The 25,136-nt window shown below is 42.7% G+C and overlaps 2 protein-coding genes and 1 long non-coding RNA gene across 3 annotated transcripts; 2 read left to right on the top strand and 1 right to left on the bottom strand.

The window, feature by feature from the left end:
* The first annotated feature begins 8,597 nt into the window (after positions 1-8,597).
* On the top strand, positions 8,598-10,694 carry LOC129580910 (uncharacterized). The gene is made up of 3 exons (XR_008689401.1): positions 8,598-8,750; positions 9,710-9,982; positions 10,472-10,694. It is a non-coding gene; the product is annotated as an uncharacterized LOC129580910 (long non-coding RNA).
* A 3,651-nt stretch (positions 10,695-14,345) lies between these two features.
* On the bottom strand, positions 14,346-16,582 carry LOC129596674 (cyclin-dependent kinase 20-like). Its single transcript, XM_055494048.1, has 3 exons — positions 15,933-16,582; positions 15,240-15,877; positions 14,346-14,898 (listed from the first exon to the last, which is right to left on the bottom strand). Exons 1-2 carry the CDS (start codon positions 16,387-16,389, stop codon positions 15,252-15,254), a joined length of 1,083 nt encoding a protein of 360 aa, XP_055350023.1. The 5' UTR covers positions 16,390-16,582; the 3' UTR covers positions 14,346-14,898; positions 15,240-15,251.
* A 2,329-nt stretch (positions 16,583-18,911) lies between these two features.
* LOC129581321 (uncharacterized) lies at positions 18,912-20,255 on the top strand. The gene is made up of 2 exons (XM_055472321.1): positions 18,912-19,072; positions 19,399-20,255. The coding sequence occupies exons 1-2, from the start codon at positions 19,025-19,027 to the stop codon at positions 20,038-20,040; spliced, it is 690 nt and encodes a 229-aa protein (XP_055328296.1). The 5' UTR covers positions 18,912-19,024; the 3' UTR covers positions 20,041-20,255.
* Positions 20,256-25,136: the final 4,881 nt, after the last annotated feature.

Here is a 25,136-nt window from a genome sequence, read left to right as displayed (position 1 = left end):
CAGCTGCAGATTTCAGTTGATTCCTCGATTGGGTAACTTCATCCTCCCTGGTCATTGCTGTCTGTGTCATACCGATCATATCCGTGTTGAGTTTTATATTCTCATCTGTCAACTGAAGGATCTTTTTCTGATGTTCTTTGCTCTCCAGTTCGACTTTTGTCACCTTCGTGTCTAATCGTCGTGCTTCATCTTCCCATCTTTGGCCCCCTTCGGCCGCTTTTTTACCAGCTTCTTTAAGCTGCTTATTCTCTTCTGTGACCTTTTTGATGTTATCATTGAGTCGCTTGCCTTCGGTGGCTAAAAGATCTCTCAGATCTTGTGCCACTCTAAGAGCATCATCAGCTCGTTTCTGATGATCTGCTGACTCTTTTTGAAGGGTTTCGATGTTCTCATCACGTACTTTCAGATCATTTCTGAGCTTAAACATGTCCTTGTTCACCACTGATAGCCGTTTAGTCATTTCGGCCATATTATTCGCGTATTCGTTTCGTTTCGCTTCAGCTTCATCTGCCGTTTTACGGAGTTCATCACATTGATCCTTCAATTCAGCTATAAGCCGTGACCTTTCGGCTGTCTCTTCGGACATGCTCTCATTAAGTTCGTTCACAGCTATGTATCCTTCCATCTCTCTGTCATCGGCGACTTTCAAGTTGTCTTCCGCGATCTCTTTTTGGCGTTCGTATCTGACTTTCCATTCCGTTGCCATGTTCTCCAATAGCCCTGCTGTTGTTCCAACTCGTAGATACGAGCTGCGAGAGATCCCAATCGATTTTGATATTCCTGTTTCTTTTGGAGGGCTTGGCCTCCCTTTTCCTCCAGTGAGATTTCCAACTCTTTGACACGTCTTCTCAGATTAAAGGTGGGACTGTTCGGAGACGGAGATCGTACATTGACGATCTTCCCTGTCTGATTCCGTTCAATCAGACTTTCGGGGATGTCCTCGTAGGGTGTCATTCCCTGAGCTCGATCAGCTTCCTTCATCGCGGTTTTAAACGACATATTCAATGTCATCTCATCATCTGTGAAGTACGATTCTTCGTTCCCGCGATTGGACATTATCTCATCAGATGCCATTGGGCTCTCGAAGAGATCCTCGGTTCCAGTTTCATCTCCCAATGTGAGCTCATCCAGTTTGAGTTCATCAAGATCGTCAGATGCGATCTTTGAGTGCTCGTTAAGATCGGTTTCAGCCAGGTTTTCCTTCTTATCCTGGACTGTTACGTGCTCTTGTGATGTCGGATCCATTTCCGTTGCTCGTTCCGAGCTCGTCCCCTTTTTGGCGACCTCCCGGTTCACCTCACTGCTTCCCGTCGCAGATGCGGAAGATCGTTTCAGATCATCGCTGGAGCTTTCCTGAGCGGACACTGCTTCGAGTGCCTTCTGGTATGTCGCTTCCGACCCACGTGAATCCTTCTTCACGGGGACTTTTGGTGCTCGGGTATTCCTCTCATGCTCAACTGGACGTGAGTACGGGTACAGATCTTTCTTATACGGATTATGTGCGCCTTGCTGTGATCCGTAAGAGCTACGGCTCCCCTGACTACTGTTAGATGTCGGTTCAATGGCTTCTTTGTCCATTGTGTTCGGATAACTGTGACGCACCTGTTGATTTTGCTCACACACACGTTATAATGAGATCGTTTTAAGTCCCTGTGATCACTTTTCAGCTGCTCAGATTCGATCAAGTTCGGTTTTAAAGGTCACTTTTTCAACAAGAAGATCGAGAGGTTTGCCTCAAAAATGATCTCGTTCAGCTGCTAATATCAATAAAACTGTTGAAAAGATCGTTTGGGGTTCATATCCCGTTCAATTAGATGATCTCAGCTCATCGACAAAGGTCACTATCTGATCTGATCTGATCTGATCTCAAAGGTCACTGATGATCTCGATCTGATCAATCTCGGAGATGGTCACTTTTCGGTCAACTCAATTCAATTAAAAACGGCTTCCTTTAACTGAATTAAGATCATTAACAATAAGAAAAGTTCGATTTAACTGCTGTGGAGATCGTTATGAGATCGTTGGAGATCGATTTTACCATTAAAAATTTCGACCAATCGGAGTTCGTTTAACTGACCAATCACGTGTGCCCGTTAAAATTTTCTGACCTGCCTGACGTCACAGGTCGACGGCCAGACTTGCGCGTCGTGTGCAAAAGCTACGCCTACGTCTAGCTCAGCTCAATACGGACCAATACGAATTTCGCTTTTTACGCCTCAACCAATCCAATAATTAATAACGTATTTTACCCGTCTACCGGTCCGATTCCACAAAAAGATGATCCAGATGATCTACTTCTCCAGCTCCGATCCCGCGCAGCCGTATTCCGCACGGTTATGGCGCCTTCCTGTCCGACCTTATCTGCCTTCTGCTGGGCTTGTCAAGCCTACCAGCAGGTCGCTCTACAGCCAATTTGGTGGAGCGCAAAACTGATCTCTTGGCACCTCATTCGGTGCTGCCAACTCGTGGCATTTCGGCTCTTGTGCCCGACAGCCTTGACCCAAACAAGAGGTGCCCGCTGCCTAGCAAAGGAAACAGTACAAGTTCTCCAACAGGAGAGGTCTTGCACCGCAGCCGTCTACCGTCTGACTTCGATGTGCACGACGAGTTCTCCTACAGGAGACTCTCTAGTCAGTGCTGCCTTTGGTGCTGGCAATCCGATAGATGAGCGCGCCTTGCTTCAGATGAGGAAACCAGTGCCTTACTGGTAGAATGAGATCGATGTGATCCAGATCAATATGGCCGTTCGCCAAACAGATGATCGTGGCCGTTCGCCAAACAGATGAAAAACTCAGAAACCGTCTGTTCACGGCTCTGCTACCATATAACCGTGGACTGTGAAAGAGTCCAGGACGGAAGCCCAGACTGACAGGACTCCGTGTAGTGTAGAACGTGACGTTTTGGGGAATAAATGCACAACGCACGATATCCAGTCTACGTTATACACTTTATTAGCGTTCTCGATCAAGGATCAAAACACACTGACGTTCATCACACTCAGAGAGCCAAATTCCATCTGCTCTCGACAACACTAATACACTGCGCAGCAGTGAACACAATGAACGGCAGTAGCCGACCAATCAGAGAAGCGCTAGCGTCACAAGAAAGTTTCGTCACCAAAGGAATAAGTTTTTCTTAAAACTACAGAGAAAATGTTTACTCTACGCTAAATTCTCTACAAGATGGTGGGTTAAGCATTATTTTAAAACATAATATTGAATTTTGGCGAATTATTTTATCGGCAAGATTGCCGGTTCAGCTTGTCCCACATTAAGCGCTATGCCTGTTTGCATCATAAATACACTGCGCAACACTCGTAGGCGCAGGTATGGCACCCATTTCTTGTTTCTGCGGATACAGACATCTTTACGTCCGCGCATCTGTTAACCACTGCATAAGAGTGGAGTGTGTCGTATTATTAAATTTTCGAAAGATCTTCTTGCACACTGCGTATGATCGTATCACGCATCACATATGCAAATGAAAAGATCATCATTCTAGTTTTTCGCCAAAACTTACTTTACTTGATATACTATTATATTTTCGATTAAATTATAAATGAGTTATCAAAATCGATAAATCATTTGTACTGAACGTTCTGTAATATCTTAGTGCTCGCAGTACATAGTAACCAGTGCTTACTCACTGAACGTATCTTCGCGAAAGCAGAAGCGGATGTGCAGTGTTTTGCCGTAATTAATTGCTTTTTTACCGCGGTGCAAGTTTTTATAAATTACTTTATTTGAAATTTATTCGATGGAAGTGAGACTAAAGGTTAATCGCCCGGCGTGGCTAAACAAATATTTAACAAGGTAAATGAGTACATAACACTACATAGTACAATACATACTGTCACTATGAAATTATCAATTATTGGCATTTACCATAATAAGTACTATTTCCATTTTGGGACGACTGGATTCTTGGACCTTCAGTTTTCAAGCAGACGTAACTTAAAAAGCGCCCGTTTTATTGCGCTCAAGTGGTGGTGTAATAGTAGGTATGCTTAGATGCTACAATTATTGTTTTATAAAGTACAATAGTAAGCGATTACAGAATACCTTATCAAATTATGTATATTATCACTAACTATCACGTTGTTTTTCTCATACGTTGTTTACTGCCATGTACAATACAATTCATGTTGCGAATGCCGGTTGCACCATAATGTATTGTGCCACACATGTCTATGCGGGCTAGCCAGTGGCCACTGCTGCATGTTCCTACGACGTGATATGGGGGCGCTACAGTCATCTAGCAAAATTCACTGCAACGAAGCAGCTGCGCCTTGCTAATTACGACTCTGCTATTACCGTACACTAGAGTAATAAGTACGGTAATAGGTACAATAATAAGCGTGGAGCCGTGAACATCCCGGCCCGGCACGCGTGCTCACAAACGTGAAGATCCCTGCCCGGCTCCCATGTTCACGAGTGTAATATGAACCGCCTGCATGTGGCCATGAAGAGTAAAAGTGCGTCTGATCTGCTTATGAGAGCGGAAAATGTTAGCGGTATCCGATTACCGCGTAGATCTTGCAATATGAGCATCCCTGCCCGGCGGCCATACTCACAAAATAATATGATGTACAAAATACAAAAGTGGGCAATCTTTACACAATACAGTCATATATTATCAGAAAATATGTACCTTATTCGTCGGTTATCCAAGGTAAATGCAAGTAACATCTGTTTTCTGTGTTGTACAAAAGTGCACACTGCAGAGATTAGAGCGCACCGCGTTATTTATACTTCGATTACTGCCTTATATGGGCTCCCCTTATATTACTCTCCCTTATCCGGGCTCCCGAGCAATATGAGCAACCCTCTACATGGGCGGTTACGTTATTACTCACACTTTCGCAGCTGTTATCAGTGTTATGACTGACTGAAAATTTTGGTTTGTTTAAAATACTTATTTGATAATAAAAAAAATAATCTGATATGAAATTTCGGCATTTTTCAGTTTGTTCATTGGCGAATTCGGTTGAAATTAAAGAAAAATATATAAATAATATACTTATATAAATATAATTCGGATGTGAAATTTCGGAATTCTTTGGTGTGCTCACTGGTAAATCCGGTTGAGAGAAGTAGAAAAGGGTTCTGCTACAAATCCGATGAATATAATTTGACGGGTATTGGTAACTAGCCGGGAGGCCAGATAAGGGAGAGTAATATAAGGGGAGCCCATATAAGACAGTATTCGAAGTAGGTACAGAAGAACATGAAGAACAGAAAGAAACTAGTACACTGTATGAATAAAAATGGCCGGTATACGGGTTACCTGCACTGTCGCAAAACTATTTTGCAACCAAATGATGTGATGAAACTATTCTACAACCAAAATGACATTTAGATACTGGTCTCTCGAAACCCTCCGTGGGCGCAACATCCGCTTGCTAAAATAAAGGAAATGTAAATTACCATATAAAAAAACTTAATTTAAACGGCTAGTTGTGTGCTGAAAATAGAATTTTACTTTGTCTTCTGGTGATTTTATTGCGAGTGATAAATATGTAAAGGGATGATTTTGAATGAAAACCTGTTTCGTCGTTCTTCCTCAAACTTTTTACTGACATTTTTTAATTTTTTTAAACGGCAAAATGTTATGGACCTGGTTATTGACCTAATGTAGGCATTGCTGGGTAAAGCCTGACTAAAAGCAGTGCAAGACACTGTTTCGCCTTGGGCGAAAGGATCAAATGTCAGCAGATGTGCGCGCACTAAATTCCATTCCGGACATTTACCACGACTGCTTTTTTTAGCGAAAATGTATTTTTATCAGCGGAAACTCATATTTACAATCCGTTTCGAAATATGGTGTTTCAGTCGCTCTGCAATAAAAATCTGCATTCCGACTGCATGATATCATTCGTGAGCATTTTCGCCCGTCAAAAATGCTCACAGCGTGAACCGTGAACACGTCAACATTCTTGCCGGCTACACATGTTAACCAACCGTTATCGTCAATTCTTATGCCGTTCATACGAGTAAACAACCTGAAATTTATCAGTTTCGTTCATACGAGTAAACAACCTGAAATTTATCAGTTTCGCGCTGATGGATTTACTGTGCAGCTTCAAATGTAATCGCGTGGCTATAGCGTACAGATATATCGTCGGTACAAACGGCACTGCGACATTTCGCCGCGGACAACTAGCCGCAGGACTTTCGGTCGCAGACATTTCGCCGCAAGGCCAATTCGCCTCGCGACGTTTCGTCGCAGGACATTTCGTCGGTAGGACTTTACGCCGCGAGACTTTCCGTCGCATGGCCGTTTCGACGCAAGGAAATCTCGCCGCAAGGATATCTCGACGAAGCGACATTTCGACTATCCGATAAATAATTTACTAAGCTAACCCCAAAAGTCAGAATACGGAAAAATAAAAAAAAATCAAGCGAACAACGTGAGAAACCTAGGAAACCTAAGAAACCTAAAAAACCTAAGAAGCCCAATAAACCTAAGAAACTTACAAACCTACGAAACCTACGAAACCTAAGAAACTTACGAAACCTAAGAAGCTTAAGAAACCAAACCTAAGAAACCAAAGAAACCTAAGAAACTTAAGAAACTTACGAAAACTACGAAACCTACGAAACCTAAGAAGCTTAAGAAACCTACGGAACCTAAGAACCCTACGAAACCTAAGAAACCTAAGAAACCTAGAAAACCTAAGAGACCCAAGAAATTTAAGTAAATCTAAAAAAGCATAAGAAGACCAATGAAAGTATAAGAAAGACCAAGAAAGCCTAAGAAAACTTAGAACAAGCTTGAAAAAAACCTGAAAAATTAGTGAGAATTAAGCGCGGTGAATTACGTTGCGGCAACAAGTCGCATCGTTCGAATGTCCCAAGACGAATTGTCCGCGACCAGACGTCTTGCGTTGAAATGTCGCAAAGGTAAAAATTAATGTCTCAAAGCATAATGTTCCAAACCGAAGTGTCTCAGCGTCCGAATGTTCGGCGGCGAAATGTCTTCGCGGCGAAAAGTCGCGCGTCGAGTTTGAGTGCGGCGAAATGTCACACTCCCAATTGTCCGGGTGCGGGTACAAACACGTATATGACTTCGGGTGATCAAGTATAATAAGTACAAATACTTAATCATAATAAATATGAAACGGTAATCTCAGGAGGGCTTTCATAACAACAAAAACGTGGACTATCAAATCGTTAAAGTGCCTAACTGCATGTATTTCCTCGTGTCCCGCAATTGGTAGCAACGCCACGACTCAATCGATGCAAATTGCACGGCATACTGTCCAAAAATGGTGAAAATAATACAGGAATTAAGGTCAACGCCATAAGTTAGTGGTACGTCACTGGTACCCATGCGGCAAAATGAGGTGGTCCTTACGTACGCGTGCGTTACACTGTGTACTAATTTATTTACCGTCATCTCTACGCGCGATGAGTTTTGACTTAGCGCGTGAGCTTTTTGGCGCCATCGGGTATGGTTACATAATTATTATTTCGAAAGTATTTTCCAGTTCGTGGGTCGTTGCGGTGCATATCAGTTTAATATTTATTACCGTATGGCTATGAGACCAGCTCCAGCGCAACAGTTAAACCACAATCGGGCGATCTCGGAGTTTCGTCCCAGTACTACAACCAGACGTTAATGGTGTAGTTCGTAGCCAGTCCTATTATTTACAAAACCACATTTCCAGAAATCTTTGTCTCGCGAATTGTTACCGCTTTGTATTTGCTTTGCGTACAGATACACGCCTTGGAATACGAAAACCTTTGCTCTGGAATACGAAAACAAGCTGCATTTTTTTAGCATCCGGGGCCGGTTTACGCCGATTTCGGCTGCTAAACAGGTAATGTGAAACCAATTGCACCAACTATATTCAGTGAAACTTCTCTACAACATACACCCTCCGTTCTTGCCTGCGCGAATGTTACAGAGGGGTGTATGTTAAAGAGGGGAACTGCCCCTAAGGACGCTGTCCTTAGGGATAGGGTCCCCGGGGGTAAGCCATGATTGTAATTTGTCCATAGGAACAAGCACGGTACCAAGACAGCCATAAATCGCTAAACCGTAAAACCGCAGCCTCTTTTTACTAGTTCATGGTTAAGAAAATTCTACATAACACCATATAACACAAATTATACATTGTGAGCGTTGATTTGTATGCAGTTTTACATGCTTGAAGCCGAAAGATTCGGTACTGACCAGGCTGAAAAGAGAAGCCGGAACTTTATTTGAAAAAATACCGTAAAAACTCTGCTGGTCAGGCCAGCTGTATGTTATGTTGGGGGTGAATAAGCCGGTAAAACTGTTATCGGTTCCATAAAGGGTGTATGTTATAGCTGTCAAGTGCTGAATGTTGTTGTCGTCAAGTGCTGAGAGAACTGCCCCTGTGTTATAGCCTACCGGACAATCCGTTCCCAGCCTCGCGCATGCAGTAAAGGGATGAATGTTATACGAAGGTGAATGTTAAAAGGAGTTTCACTGTAACGAGTTTAAAGACAATTTCATATTTTTATGGTACCAAACGTAAAAAAAAAAAGCACTAGTAAGCTTGGCCACAACGACTCGTATGCAACAATATGCTGGTATGTACAATCACATTCTACCGCCAGATATTTGAACACCTGAAATTTGGCCTGGAAACTGATTACTTGCGCAGCATGCGGTTGGAAAGATAGTACGATAAAAATGAATGCAGAAACCGGTCGCCCAAGCTAGATGATCCGTTCCGAAGCCCTGCAACTTGCATGCCGGTCAACGAATTTGGACGCAAGGTAGCAGTTTATAGTAGCGTTATCTCCACCGCAAAATTGTTAAATCTTCCAGCCGGAAACCATAAAATATCCGGACAGGCGAGTAGCAGACTCTAAGTGTCCGGGTAGTCTGTCAAATATAAAGCGCGCTGTTTATCCAGCCTTGTCGTCCCTCATCTGTCGGACTGCTGTAGCAGTCGAATGCTTTGCAGTAAATTACACCGTCTGTTCGGTCGGATAATCGAAATGCACGATCAAACGTGGTGGAACGGTTTCCTGTATGTCATTTGCGTGGGTGTGCCGCAACAGTCCACCCACTTCCACATCCGCATCGTTCCATTCGCTCATTGAGCAGTCGTGCATTAACTGCAATCCGCGGGTACCATAACAGTTACTGTCATTCGGCAGCGAGAGATTGCAACCCGCTCAGTCAAAAAGGCTTGCAGTATCGCGTTGTCGGATGGCATTTGCTAGCTTGTCTGTTTGTTCAAGCGATCGATCTGCTTGGATAAATTACACAAGATGAATGCATAATTGCTTTAACAGTTCAACGGTAAAATTACGGTCGTTGCAGTTACCTGCTTAAGCGTAAGCAGGTTCAATGCGAAGGCTTCGCACAAAATCAATGCCGAACTGTACTACAGAGTATCTCTCAGTAGGATCACACACGCCTTCGGTATTAGAGCGGCTTTTGCCGGTCATGTTCGACAAATCTTTCTTGGTATCTGCGGCGTAGATTATGCGGAAAATAACGGCCATAAGCACAACCAACTTCGTGCTGAAAGAAGATGAGTAGAACCAGTTGACTGTTCTGTCCATGTTTGTCAGGACGAGTGCGTCGGTCGAACCACGTGTACACGTCCGTATGAAACTATGAGCGTTTCGTAATCATTTGAATCAAATGAACAGTAATTAATGATGCGTAGGTTAACCAAGTGACAAATGCTTGTTCATGCGCAATTATTGGTGTAAATTTACAGATCACTGGTTGCGCAACCAACATGGGACTGTTTCCGGTAAGTATGGGGAACTAATCATCGCGCGCTGATCATATAAACATTCATTAATCCATCAAGCAGTGTTATCGGGCAATGGGAACGTCAGGGCCAAGAAATGTTTAGATACGGCGCAGTAGCTGAACATTTCTCTACCATCTCTTTCCCACCAAGAATACTGCATGACAGTACGAGTACATAATGAAGAAACGGACGCCCAACAGCAACAGACCGCACACGGAAAAGTGGGAAATGCAAGTAAGCAGTCCCTCAGCTACAGAATGATATATGCCCTCAGTGCGGGGATTAGGTATCACAATCCTATCGACACTATTTTCTGTTGATCCTCTTTCTGCGGGCATATCCGCTCGCCAAGCAACATCAGTGCAAATATCCCATCATTACCAGTGTATGCGATGTTGGGTACGGTATACCCAATTCTACGCTTGAGTGCTCATGTATCCACGCCGCGTTCAAGCTCAACCTGGAAAGAACCAGGTTGAGCTTAAACCAAATATATAATACAGTGCTACTGCGCTGCTAAATTTGTGTGAGCTATATGAATAATCCCGTAACCCAGCGTACATTACGCGAGCGGAAGCTCTGTGATGCCGATGTACGGTAGTAATCAATATCGCGCTGTGCCCAAGAACAGACGACTATTCTCGTACATGGGTATCATCGATCAGCGTATAGTGTATAATACTTTAGGCTGACGTTTTGTATCAACCGCAAACATGTTGACAGGTACGGTGCCGGTTTCCTGTACACAACAGCCGTCAACGTTGCGCAGTTCAACCGCAAAACGGCAATTTGCTGAAACGTTCCCTTTTGTAACAACAGCTGCTGATAGCGATCTACCGGAAAATTAGCTCAAAAACCAACAAATTTTATTTTTTTGCGGTTCCATAGTGATTAAAAATCCGCCATGATTCTCATTACTGCAAATCGTTATTTACCCTATTGTGAAAAGCTATTGGCACTCCTTTTTACAAAGGAGAAAAGTAGAGCTTCTATAATCCCTTCAGTTTATTTAGCCAGTGACAGGCGTCAACAGGCAATAACGACTAATGGCAAATAAAAACCATTTACAAATTTTCAAATGCTTTCCATTTATTAACGTACTATACAATAATGAGACTTCAACATTGTCAACAATACACCGCTAGGATTGTTCTTTTTGCAGAATAAGCAATCAAAAATCGTAGATTTCGGCTGAGAAATTAGTGTTTCAAGTGTTTCCATAATATGAAACTGTTATGTGGTTAGAGTTGTTATAACGTCATAACACGCGATCCCAATCACATTGATTTCATGTCCCAGTCCCATCGTGCCGAAGAACTGTGGCCGCGATAATGTAATGGGATGAATGATGGAATTGGGAAGTGATAGGCTGCTCAGAAATATGTGTTTGAGAGGCAAAATTTACTTGGTTTCGGCTTTGCCGCATAACCTAAGCACGCACAAACTCGTCTTCTAAAGTCCGCCTTCAGTTGTGAGTCTTGAGACAACCGTGTTCATTAAATTACGATGCGCATTTATTACGCGTACGCAGAATAATGTAAAGCACCGCAACCGTAATTAAGCAAAACGAGTTTGCCCTTCCGTTCCACCAATCCCACCAGTCCCGTCACTTCCAAAATCCAGGTGGGAAGACAACTCTAAATTTAACCGCTGCGTGTCAGAACAATAACACTTTCATTAATTTTCGACGAACGCTGGGCGGCTACGCTTTTATAGTTTAATAGTGTCATCTCGGTAGCAGGTATCCCATAAACCTCCTGCTGCTCCGCTGTTCTACGCTGCTCCTCTACATTGCAAATGTGCTTATTTATCAAGTTCGTCCGCTACGACTACTTAATACTCGTACAGTTTTGCTGAGTCTGAATTTCTTTGAAATCAGCTGACAGTTGGAATCGCGATTAATGCGAATTAATTTTATTTTTGACGCGCAGTATTTACCTTCCTGTGAACTACGTATTACGAGTTCGGAGAGTTTGTGTTTTCTTTTCCATAATTTCATGGCGGTTTGCGTCGTTTGCCGGTTTTGGGGGGTACTTAACCAGTTACAGTCATTTATTGATCATTATCATTACAGTTATTTATTGACTTGCGTATTGTTACAGTCAACATACAGACTGTACATCCGTCAAATATCAAGGCGTTAATTCATCGCTTTACTGAACTGTGGACACGGGTCTCCAGCAACTGAAAAAACATTCCGCTAAATTCAAAGCATGTTAATTTTACTGCGGAATAGGCTATACCATGGCAGTACTATACTATTAAGGCAAAAAAGCGACACGCCTACTTCCGGTGCTACGTCACGATAAGGCAAGCCATCCACCAGCGCTATGCTTTACGGCTCGTATGCTCCATAGGTTGCTATGATAAGCGCTTTAAGGTTTGTTCAAGTTCAAAACGAGTGACCAACAGCTTAGAAGAGACAGAAAAAAAGTTTAAGATTTCTGATGTATAGTTTGCGTGGAGTTTGGGCTGATTGGAGCCTGGAGGTTTGAGAAAGGTTCCGAAGTGTATGCAGTTTGCTTACAACGGTCGTGCGGTCTGGACCGACCGTTGCATTGACTTTGTATGTATGGACTTCAACTCGATTTGCTTTTAAAACGTTTTTAAAACCTCAGTTGGCCTTTTTTACTGAAAACATTTGCACCAGAAAACGTAGAATTTTTTGGGCTTTCTTTTGAACTACACCACGATGATTTTGTTGCACGATAAAGCGAAATACATTTACCATACCACAATTAGAAATATATGGCGTACACACAACGGCTTGCCTTAGTATTGCGCAATCGAATTCGCTTTGCTGCCTTAATAGTATAGTACTGCCACGGCTATACAAAAAACAGCTTGACCATATACGAGTTCGACATATGTATGTAAGCCCACTTGCAAATAAGCCGGTTAGAAATCTACCGACAGCAGTGATTCCATACCGGTCACTCGCAAAGATACGGTTTTTCGTGATCATCCCTACTGAGTTCTGCATCTACGATATCCTTCAAATAAATTAAAAAAACTACTCGATATTTATTATCCATAAAAACACTTTGCTGCCAAACAACATATTATTCGACTTTTAAAAACATTTTAAACCGTTGTTATGGTCGGCTCGATCAAAGCAGTTTTTCATAATATTTTTAGTAGCGTCACAATTAGCATGCTGGGCCAGTCTCTATAATCCAACAAAGGTGCTCTAAATAATCTAACGCTAAATAATAATTATTCTAATGCCAGCCATCTCGCATACTCACACGCATTGTGTCAGAACCTAAACCACTTGTCAGGACGTCAGGTGAAGTGGTCACGAACGACGTCCGGTGCCTCTAAGAAAAGTCTGTATCAGCACATTTACGCTCTTCAGCGAATTCTGCTAATCACATTTAGAGAACCATTCCTTTTTCCTTGTACACACTTCAAAACTGGCACTTGTCTGCTGAATTCTGTTATAAAAACGGCTTTATTACACTCTAGAGAAGTGAATTTTTGTCAGTACAGTTACTTGAATTTTCGTTTTCTTCTCTCCGGCTGAACAACCGCTACGCAGAAGACTCTCCTTGCATCAGCCGTCGTTGAACAACACCATGTTGTTACACAGTGTCATTACAGCTTTTTATGGGAGCATGGTATTCATGGTAAGCGCAACTTAATCTTGAGAAACCATTTGAAAGATCGATACGTATTGTAATTAACAGCAATACTGTTTGAACATTTAGATTTTTTATAGTGCACTATCGAACCGGCAGAAATTCCCATCATCACTGCAGAAAATAATAAGGAAGCACAAGCTGCTGCAGCACACATCACGCCCGATCCTGGCGCAATGGCTGCAATGACTCCGGTATTTCCACCCGCTGATTATTCGCGCGAGGATTTTTCTGCGACCACTAGGCCCACTACTGCAAACACAGTACCAACAACGTCCGTAACTGTGGTTAGGCGAGTTCACGAAAGGCCCGACGGTACATCAGAAATGGACGAGAAACCAGAGGAGCTTGACGTGCATCGCTATCGGAGATCTTTTTTCTGCTTTCGAATGTTTGGATGTAGGTTTTATACTGAACCAACAACACCAGCACCGGTGATACCTTGGACCTATAAAATGGTTAGACGAGTTCTCACCGGGCCCCACGGTGAAGCAGAATTCGACGAGACACCAGAGGACAATCCGAGCACTAGAGGTGAAACAACCGAAAAAGTCTACGTACCTTGAAGTCTAGTATGATTAAGGCCACTTGTGTGAATCAAAAATCAACCAGCAACCTGAGTGAACTGGCCGTAAATATTCTTATTCACTTGTGTATGAACGACAACCTTTAACCATTATGCGTTTGGAAAGGTTGTGTGTATCCCGGTACCAACGGTTATCGGGCAGTTTTATGCTGTTCATGATGCTGTTATGCTGTTTTCGCCACGGATGATGGCGGCATTTGTTTTAGTTATTACGAAATTAAACATATTCTGCGAGTTATGTCCCGTAATTTGGAGGGATGATACCGTCAAACTGTATAAGACTTAGAGTTCGATTGGGAGTGGAAGTATACTGTATAAATCTGCGATAAGCCATCAACACATGCAACTGGAAGTTGCGACTTGTGCGCTTTCTGGCAGGCGACAATTACAACTGTTCGTTATTCGTTTCGGTCAATCGTTTTTGTTCCCAAAAACACATGGAACATTCGAAATAGGGAAATTTAAACACTTGCGTATTAAGTTTTCAGTATACATAAACGTAATGTGTACATCATTAAAACTCCAGATGGACCACCATCTGTTAATAAAAGCGGTTGACCGAAATATAGCTGACCCCATCGCAGTTCAGGGCTGTGCCTATCTTGAACGGGTTTCGAGATCTCATGTTGACCAGTAAACAAAAAAATCGTCTTTGCTTTCGTCATCGCAAAAATAGCAGCCTTATGTCAGTTCAACTGTTGGAAAGATGTTGTTGCTCGAATTCTTCGATGCCTGCTCTAGATTTGCACTGTTGCTTGCATCGATGCCAGGTTCAACGTCCACGAACAGCGTGCCTCCTTCGCGGACAGAAGCTTCATCTCCATCATTTGCAAAGCTGCTTGGAGATGGCAGTTCTGCGTCAGCAGAAGATTCTGCTTCCGCAAGCGGCAAGCCGTTCGCGTCTCCAGGTTCCACGTGTGTTTCTGCAAGTTTCAACGTTGAAAATACTCTCAAAGCGTTTGTAATTATACTGAGTTCGTTAAAGTAACCGCACTGCCACCCATATCGCTAATTACTAGTCGGAGCACAATTAATTAAGGTAAGCGTTTGAATTATTTCTGACCGGATCGAAGCAACGGTCTTCTTATTCAGCCAAAATATGAAAAATTTCTGTCCGTCTGTCTGCCTTGTAGGGAAGTAACCCGATGACGTTCTTAGAATAGCCTTCTGTACCTTATGTGCCTTCTAGCCCTTCACGTTTACCGGGCTAATTGAAGGATCGAATATCAAGCATTCGCGAGAATCCTTATGGATGAAAAATTACCTTTCGATGACGCTAGAAGTAATAGTCTTCTTTTGTCTGCAGCCAATGCAGTATTTTCACAGCAGACAAGCGCTTTTCACTATTTCTATCCAAACACTGCCGGATGATGCCCGCCAAGTTCTGGGTGATGTTCCCGCTCACAAACGGAACGTATCCCTCGATAATCAGGAATGCGAACATAGAATTGTCCAGACCGCTTGTGACATCTTTAATGACCCCGTTTATAACCAGTCGCTTGGTCGGTTCACGCTTCATCGTTTCAGCTATCTCCAGAATTATGCAACCCAAACTCCACACATCCGTTTCCCGTCCTGGAGGCTGTTCATCCCATTGGAAGTACTTTCGTAGCATTTCGGGTGACATGTAGCGCGTTGTGCCGTGCACCCGGAGATTGCACCGAGAGGAATTGGTGCTGTGCACCATTTGCAGTAGATCGTCTGAATCACCGATGACCAGCTTTTCGCTACCACTTTGCGAAATGCTTAGCAGTACATTTTCAGGCTTCAAATTCCCGTGAGTTATGCCATTCCGATGCAAGAACTCCACTCCCCTGGTAATATCTATTGCGAACCGAAACACATTTCCCCAGCTGTTCAAGAGGTGCTTCCTGGTCCCCGTCAAAAAGGAAGTCAGATCACCTAAAACGACAATTTTAATAAAATCACAGCAAAAGGTGCTGATAGTCCGTGTCACCGTTATGGTATTCCATTGCCAGTTCAACGGCCGTTCCGCCGAGCGCTTTGAAAATGGAAACCTTGTGATAAACTACAAGATTTTCGTGCGCCAGTTTCGTAAGAACTCTCAGTCTTTTCACGGCAGTCATCCAGGTATCCGGATCCGTAGCGTTCGGGGAATGGATCCCAATATGTACTAATTTGACGGCTACAAATTTGGGGCCCGTACGAGTGCCGTCGTAAATGATTTTGGCTCTATAAACCATGCCATATGGTCCTCTGCCGATACAGTCCACGTTTTCATAGCGATACTCAATCATACTGCCAATCTCCTCTATTGTCTCTACATCTCCATTCTCCTTTGTCCATCCATTTCCTTCCTTGTCCCTCCTATCTACTCCATTCTTACTCTCCTCCTTTGTCCTGGTGGGCACATTCTCCTTTGCCTCGGCTGCTTTGTGAGGTTTATTACCCATCGAGAATTCTCAAAAACAATAATAATCAAATCAACAAGCGGACTTTGTTAGACCACGCAGACTGAGAGTCGTTGGCATACGACAACTACCGGGTATCGCAGCTATATGCGAAGGCCTACAGCGGGCTCTCTAACTTGGTACTTCTACGCAGTGTTGTAAACCAAGAAAGCGACTGATTATCAGATAAGCGATAACGCTATCATGAGCAAATAAAACACTTTGCATGTGCAACCAACTGCCCACATTTACGGTCACGTACTTGCATTTTTGCAATCGCTCGTTCTGAAAATATAACATGTTTGGCAATGCTCATACTTATACAAGCCTGAATCACGAACATGTCATGGAAAATTACGGGAACTACTGTTATGTTGAGCGCAGAACGCGTGCTATTGTTGTGGTATCATGATAAACTGATTAGGGTCCGCTGATAAGACAAGCACTAAGAAACCTGGTGCGCACCTACTCGTGGACTGTATTAAGCTGGAGTGTTATGCTCTTGCAAAATTTCTTAGCAATAACGGCGCTTACTACCTGTCAGCACGCTCTCACCGTTTAAGGTGCAATGCGTGGGTTGCATCACTGCCATCCGATAACGAAAGACTACGGGCCCCTCAGTCAAAAGGTCTCACAGCCTCGCGTTGCGGGATGTCATTTCGTGACTTGCCTGTTTGTTCAAGCGATCGCGAATAAATCACACCAATAAGATGCATGCATGATCGCTTTAACAGTGTGACGGCAAAATTACGGTTGGTACGGTTACCGGCTTGTGTAATCGTGCGACAAAGATAAAAACTGATTATGTGGTTTAGAACCACAGATCAGATAAATGCAACGCTGGCAAAAATAATCCTGCAAGTGCTGAAAATGAAAGAGGAATCCAAGACATATAATATATATGTCTTGGATTTGCATCGAAGACCCACACAGAGCTCTACGTCCAAACAATCCCAGTGCGCACATCTGTCTGCCCATAATTGCAATCCTATTAAATTCGCGTGGAAGACATAAAAAAATTATACTCAGAATCTTAATGAGCAATAAAAATGCAAAACAAAACTCGCACAAAAACGAAAGAAATTTTGATGTGATAAGTGTATCTACATACGGCTGGCAATGCTGGAACAATAGGTGCTTTCAGATTTTCAGCCACAGTCAGTTCAGCTTTACTACGCTGTCTACCCCCAGACCATATAAGTTGTAGAGCACAATTTTCTCTATAGGATAGCGTGTTAAAGCCGTTTTGGCCCACCCACACCCCCCGGTCATGTATCACGGTCTACTGAAAAATTTGCTGTGTAGCGATTATGTAGGTTTCTATTTGACGCGCCTCATATCGTTGGTACAAGACGTACACGAAAGTGAAAATCTAACAAATTAATGCAAGTAGTTCGACGTGATCAAGTATAGTATGTACAAATACTAAACGCATAATAAATACTTAACGCACGTTTAATTAGGTATACAGTTGCTGCATTGCAATGCCCTCAATAATTTACAGGTTACGGCTATTATTGTTTTGCATAATAAGCAAGCAAATGTCTTGGATTTTACCTAATAAAATAGCGTTTTGAGCGTTTTTATGGAAATTATAACGTGTAACTGTGTAACTTCGGGTTTCTTTTACGCAATTCTCGCCAAGTTTAACAGCATATTGATTTATTATGGAATAAGGTACACAAAAAACAGCCAGAGGACACGCGAGATTTATATAAGATGAAAATATTAAACTGAAAATCTAGCAGCAGCAGGAATTTCAGGCCGGTGACTCGCTAAGATAAAGTTTCTTGCAATCATCAGTACTTCGACGTGTTTGACATTCTGGATACTTTCACAATATGGATCTCCGTACCGGACACCAGAGATACGGTAATATCGGCGCTGTTCGACATTAAAAAACTCGATAACTGTTTACGAACTGGTGTGCAGGCTTTCATAAAGACAATAATTACGATATAAGTAATTCTGGAAAGTTGTGTCGTATGGAGAAACGCCGAAAATACGGCGTGTTTGGTGACTGGTACGCGAATGTCCGGAACGCAAAAAGCGTAGAAGTATTCATTTCTGTGCCGCATGTTATTCTTGGAGTTCTTGATTATCAAAGTACGCATTGGAAACTTTTCGCATCGGCAGGGCGGATTCGACCACATTCCAAAAAAATAATCTCTGTTAAAACGTTTCTGGGCATCCATTGTAGTTCGTTGCTCTATATCTGTGCTAAAGGATAGCTTACTCACGATTACAGGCACATGTGCGGCGATACGCCAGCCGGTTTCAAAACACTGTTCGATGGGTTGAGCGGGCGCACGGCGTTCCCATTCGGCAGCTGACGCTTATCTTGTTTGTCCATCGGTCACGCAAAAACTGCTTTGAACGTGCAGAAATAGGATGAAATGCCGATGCCAACTGTCTCTCTAAGGTGGTCAGCGGTACAAGATCCTTTGGTACAAGATCCTTTGGTACGAGTACGCTTTTATTACGAGCGCCACGATTCTTCCGAATGGTACAACTGTACAAAGCATGCACCGCTGGTAATCACAGTTAATTACCGTATCAGTGTGAACTGCGGCATATTTTCTTTTGACGGAATAAATCGAAACGCACCTAGTAGTTTTACAGTACCACGTAACTCGCCATGGATTTCGCTGGACGCCTTGGAATTGCCTGTCTTTTAGCACTGCTGGTAAGAATTTGCGTCAACTGGCCAACGCAGGCTTCGCTTATGCTAGGAAACCGCAAGAAGCACTATAACGCGAAATAAATTGGTCCCGAGCGCAAGAACACTCGTCTCACAAGTATGGTGTATTTCCGCAGGTTTTTTCTTTTACCGGTGAAGTAAACCAGAATTAATCACGTACAGTAGTTCATGATGACCAGTTAATCGCATACTTTACCAATTTATTTGATTTCTAAAATAATATAATTATAACCGTAATGTGTACTTATAGGTTCAGGTAATGGTGGTTTAATTTGAGCGTAAATTAGACAATAATAGTAATTCTTTTTTAGGGTATGGTGATGGTAGAGGCATACCGCGGCGACACGGATGCGTACTATATCCAACCGAGTCTGCATTTGGGCGGCGCTCGCCCCGCGCCCACTTACAACCAGAACAGCCAGTTTCTCTGGAATCTACCAAAGATTCCACAGAAGGTCCCCAACATTCTGCCGTACGATGAAAACCCGGGCGCCGGCTACGGTCCAGTCGGCTGGAAAGGTCAACATGAGGGCATCAGTCCCAGCCGAGCGACAGTGCAGTCCGTGTGCCGCGTCACCACCTCCGTTCTCACGGAAACCATCCGGACATGTTCGAGGGGACACGGCACCCAGTTTCCCCAAGCCTCCTGTTCGCCTAGCTCGCCGTGTCCTGCAGCGCCCTGTCTGACCACAACGATCACGGTGAGGACTGCACGATATTCCACAATCTGTGTGTCGGAAACGGTCATCCAAATTGATGCGAGTCCGTCGGAGCAAGATTACGTTATCGGAACGTTTGGAAGCTTCGTTCTGTCTACGTGCATAACACTGCGGAGCCAAGAGATCTTGGAAGTGGCATCCGCGAGCTCACCATGCTACACCATAACTATCACTGCATCTCCTCTTCCGGAGACAAACTGCGTCAAAACATGGAACTGTCACGGTGTTCGGTAGGGGTGTCACAACCGAAAGCGGCAATTATATTTTTTCTAGTGGAGCAAGCCTTCCCCCTTTCCAGTACATTCTCTTCCTACTCGTAGAGACCTTCAAGTGGCCACCTATGTTAAGTCAATGGGCGACATACCTTCAAGTGGCCAGGCATCAGTTATTTGGCCCCAGAACCGATTTTCTTCCCGTTTTTTGGTACAGCATGTTCAGCTCAACTTGCTCTTTACAGAGTACTTGAAAATTTCCAAATCGGTTGAACCGTTTTTTAGTTATTTACGTTGTAAAAAACCAGTGACGAAACGCTTAAGCCACGCCACGAGAGCTACAACACTACGCCAGCTTATTTCACTTATCAACCACACATGTGCGGGTGCAGCAAGCGCACGCTTTATATGAGCGGACATGAGCACAGAGGCAACCGGCATCAAACTAAGTCTTAAAAAAGTCATTAAAGTTTTCAAAAAAAACAGAAATCAAATCAATAAAAATCACAACTTAGGGAGCATGTGAAAAATCACAGGTTAGTGAAAATAAATATTCACAGGTTAATAGACACCGGTTAGCAGTACGACAACAATGATTAAAAACCCTTTCCATACTTGTACTCGTCGTTTTCCACAAATCAGTTCACCGATCCCTGCTAACCGGTAGAAGTACTCGTATACTTAATTATCCTATAAATTTTTATTTCCACTAACCTGATTTATCGCATGCTCACTAATCTGCGATTTCTATTGTTTTGATTTCTGTTTTTTTGTAAATTTTAATGACTTTTTTAAGATTTAGTTTGATCCCGGTTGCCTCTGTGCTCATATCCGCTCATATAAAGCGTGCGCTTGCTGCACCCGCACATGTGTGGTTGATAAGTGAAATAAGCTGGCGTAGTGTTGTAGCTCTCGTGGCGTGGCTTAAGCGTTTCGTCACTGGTTTTTTACAACGTAAATAACTAAAAAACGGTTCAACCGATTTGGAAATTTTCAAGTACTCTGTAAAGAGCAAGTTGAGCTGAACATACTGTACCAAAAAACGGGAAGAAAATCGATTCTGGGGCCAAATAACTGATGCCTGGCCACTTGAAGGTATGTCGCCCATTGACTTAACATAGGTGGCCACTTGAAGGTCTCTACGAGTATTGTGTTGTTCCTATTATTTGAGAATAACTTTGCGCACTATAGTGTGCAGTGAAGTATTTACGCGAACCGGATGAAAGCGGTGTGTTTGTCTTGTGTCTTTGGTTATTCTTGTAACGATTACTTTGTTTACGGAATTATGTAACAAGTACCACGGTAGTGTAATGCGTACAATGTATATCTTTCTACGCAATATTATCTCTGTCAGCAATTGAAAAAAAAGGTTTTGTTGCGCTCAGATTACAACTTTTAACTGCAGTAGCAGTGTTCCGTATAGGTTTGTCTAACTATAGCTCTCTGAGGATAAACTGAACAACTGACAGCCAAATTCAGGATCTGTAATGGAAGCCGGTGGCGCAGGAAGACAATCACAAAATACCGTATAGTATATACTGTGCTTGTCGATGGAATAATGTGCCGTCAATTTCCAGACCTGTCAATGTTCATTTCCAGACCTGTTAATGTTCAAAATCTACCGCACATTATATCCGGTACGAGTAGATTTTATGTAGTGTACTTAGCTTGAGGTTACGCCTTTGCCTAATACACCATATGACCATAATGTACTCATATACAGTCTACAGATAATGCCGGTATTAAAAATTACATTGGTAACACTATAGCACACAATATAATAACACTTAATAGTTAATAGTGCTAACGTAATTAACGTAAAACGAAGACTGACTTTTTTAAAGTTGAAATTTTGCCTGTCATTCGCTAAGTCCGGCGCTTGTAATTGTTGTTATTTTGGTGTCTATTTGCCAGTTAAATGACGCATCTATGTAATACTTAATCACGATTATGGGACGATTTCGCTGCGGAAAAAAAGGAAATGGTCGTCCTTAGAGCCATGTTGAAATAGAGGCTGAAAAAAGCTAAATAAAACCTCATAAAATTATTTCTAAATTTACCAGGGCAAAGTAATGCATTAAAATCGTATCATAGCGAAGCACATTATAAGCATTAACAAGCATCTGATGGCCTGAATTTGCCGACAATGCATAAAATTAACTAAGTAACACATTAGCACGTTGTGACGCCCGAGCATTGATATCAGAATTTGCTAGTACTTTACCTTGTCGCTGAAGCTGCAATCCTCGGGTTCCAAAACTGTCATCCAACAGTGAACCATTGCGCACCGCTCAATCAAAGAGGCTCGCAGTCTCACACTGCCGGATGGCATTTCTGGCTTTTCTGTTTGTTCAAGCGATCGATCTGCTCGAATAAATTACACCAGCAAGATGACTGTGTGATCGCAAGCAGTGTAACGGCGAAATCACCGTGGGTGCAATTACAATACCTGCTTGGCAATCGTGCGACAAAGATATAAGTGATTATGTATGTAACCAATTACTTAATTAGTTTTGCCAGTGTTGCGTTTCCCGAATCAACCATCCTTAGCTATAGGTAGTTTAGAACAGTTTATCCGGGAAGCGCAACGCTGGTGAACCCAATCGAAGAGGAATAAGACAGGTGATGTCCAACATCTAAATACGGTTCAGATAGTACGTACGAGTAGTGCACGGCATCGCACAAAATTTACTGCATCGTCGCACGGCATCGCACAAACTTTTTGCAAACTTTATGATCTCTGAGTTGTCATCATGCGGCTCGATGGAAACGTAACGATGACAGAATGTTAAACTACTGCTGCAATGATAACACTCAATGGAAAATATCTGGCCCTTCCGCTTGCCTGGAAACATCTGTGCAAATATTCCAATGTCCACAATTACCAGTGGGAGCGATGGCGAGTACTAGTACTCTATATCCATTTCTATGGTTGAGTGCTCATGTATCCATGATCGTTTGTGCTCAACCTGGAAGAAAACCAAATAAGACCGCATCTCGTGCAAATCGACCGCCCATCACGTACCTCTGCTGAATCTGTAAGAGGCATGACTCTCCTCATACTGTATTTTAAAATGCGAAAAATGTCATCATGTTCGGAATTCTATTCTCTTGCAACTTCAATCAATATAACTGAAAGGTCCAGTTCTTAACACTATTGGAAAAAAATGCAACCTATTCGGGACCAAATGCCGAAAGCAGAAAACTTGGAAGTTTGCTGACGAATAAAATGCCAAAAAAAGGAAAAAATTGTGCTTTTTCATCTGATTCGAAATTAATTTATGTCTATAGTGTGCCGTGATGGGCAAACGATGCATGTTTTATTGAGGAAAGATTCTTTAAATACGATATTTCAGCAAGCTGAAATTTGAAAAAAATTACATCTCGAACGGAAACTAATTCGTATTTTATTTGTAAACTTTTCAAAGCGGTTTGGGAACTTATATTAGTAAGGACACCATAATCGTTTACTATTAAAAAGCACTCTTGGAAACGTTCGGAAGGAAAGAAATGACAAACGAATTTTGAAAAATGACCATGATTAGGGTGCCAAAAGCAGCATAAGCTAAATAATTTTTCGTTTCTGTAGTTCTCCATTGCACCTTCTTATTTCTGTTTTTTATAACAGCTCAAGAAATAAGTATGTAACTAAAATAAATTGAGTTTCATATTCCTTCAAATGACATGAGGACAAAAGAGGGTAAGTTACTGTTGGAACGCCCTTTGTACTGTGCGCTGCCTGTTATTTATGAAAGCGGGAAACTTGCGGTTTTTTCGATCAACAGAGATTTAAAGTCCGCCTAGTTTCTCCATGACTGAAATTACGTTACTCCTCGTATTGTGAAAAACCCATAGGAATTGACGCCCGGCGTCACTGCAGTGTCTATTAGGCACTGCTTTCAGAAAGAAAAAAACTCGCGTTTTCTAATCCAGTTTAACAGCCGTCAAAGCATTATTGATAACCGAAAAGTGTTTTACAAAATTTCAGGCACTTCCCGTTTACTAATGCATTATACAGTAATAAGATTGTAGTACCGTCAACAATCTACCGCTGTGATTATTATGTTTGCAAAATAAGCAAGTAAAAATCACGGATTTCAGTTAGCAAATTAGTGTCTCAAGCGTTTTCCCAAGTCAAAAAGTCGTACCGGTTTCGACACTGTTTTAAAGACCTGATTGGTACTTGGAACTTCCAGTCTGCACCTCGTGTAGTTACTAAATTGGGAGTGTTTTCCGTACCGTTTCGATCACTTTTTTGGGTGTTCTCACGAACAAAATGAGGAACAAAACTAGGTATTGTTAGCAACTTTTCCGAACATTTAAGCGGCAGTGCATCGAACATCCTCAACCAGGAAAGCATAACAATGGAACACATAAAAAACAGAGCAATGGTAGCATCAGCGAAATAGTTATGGGTAACAGAACATAACTGCACCCATAATTATGCAATAAAATACTAAATTACAACAAGGAAATGCAAAATATCCGAAAAAATCATGCTTCCACGACCACTCCACGCCGTTCATCTGTAGCCGGCAAGTGTAGCTTCTCGCCTTCTCCACAAAGATGCGCTCCGTGTCTACGGGGTCCAGATGCGTTAGATTCACTGCAGGCACACCATTATTACAGAAACCTTCACAACGTGTGATACCATTAAAAATTTCAAATAGAAAACGGAAACAATGCTGCGAACTGGCGAAGTAAGGGAACAATATCGATTCTTACACAAAATATTACAGAAAATATTCATTACAGTCCAACCAGTGCGTGTAAATATTCGAAAAATACTTATAAATAATTTTTAGGATACGAGTATCCATTCAACAACACCCGTAATTTCCACATAAAAAATTCAACGCCTGACCTGCGAGAGCACCACTTCGAAGAACTTGCGGCGGGCGTGCTGCGCCTGAGATTCCAGGCCGCCGCTCTTCACCTGCAAGGGCAGGAAGATGGCGCCGGCGGCCAGCTGGGGGCGGCCGGGAGGGAGCTCCCGTTAGAGCTCGGAGGCCAACATGTTCCAAAACTCCAGCCAGATGTTGAAATCTCGATCTCCTCCACCATCCCATCGAGATGAGCGGCATGCAACGCAGCGTCTCCAGCAGCTGCGGGCTGAGT

The sequence above is a fragment of the Paramacrobiotus metropolitanus genome, unplaced genomic scaffold, assembly GCF_019649055.1.
Source record: "Paramacrobiotus metropolitanus isolate TYO unplaced genomic scaffold, Prichtersi_v1.0 Parri_scaffold0000001, whole genome shotgun sequence".
NCBI lineage: Eukaryota > Metazoa > Tardigrada > Eutardigrada > Parachela > Macrobiotidae > Paramacrobiotus > Paramacrobiotus metropolitanus.
This window is presented reverse-complemented; position numbering and strand designations above follow the sequence as displayed.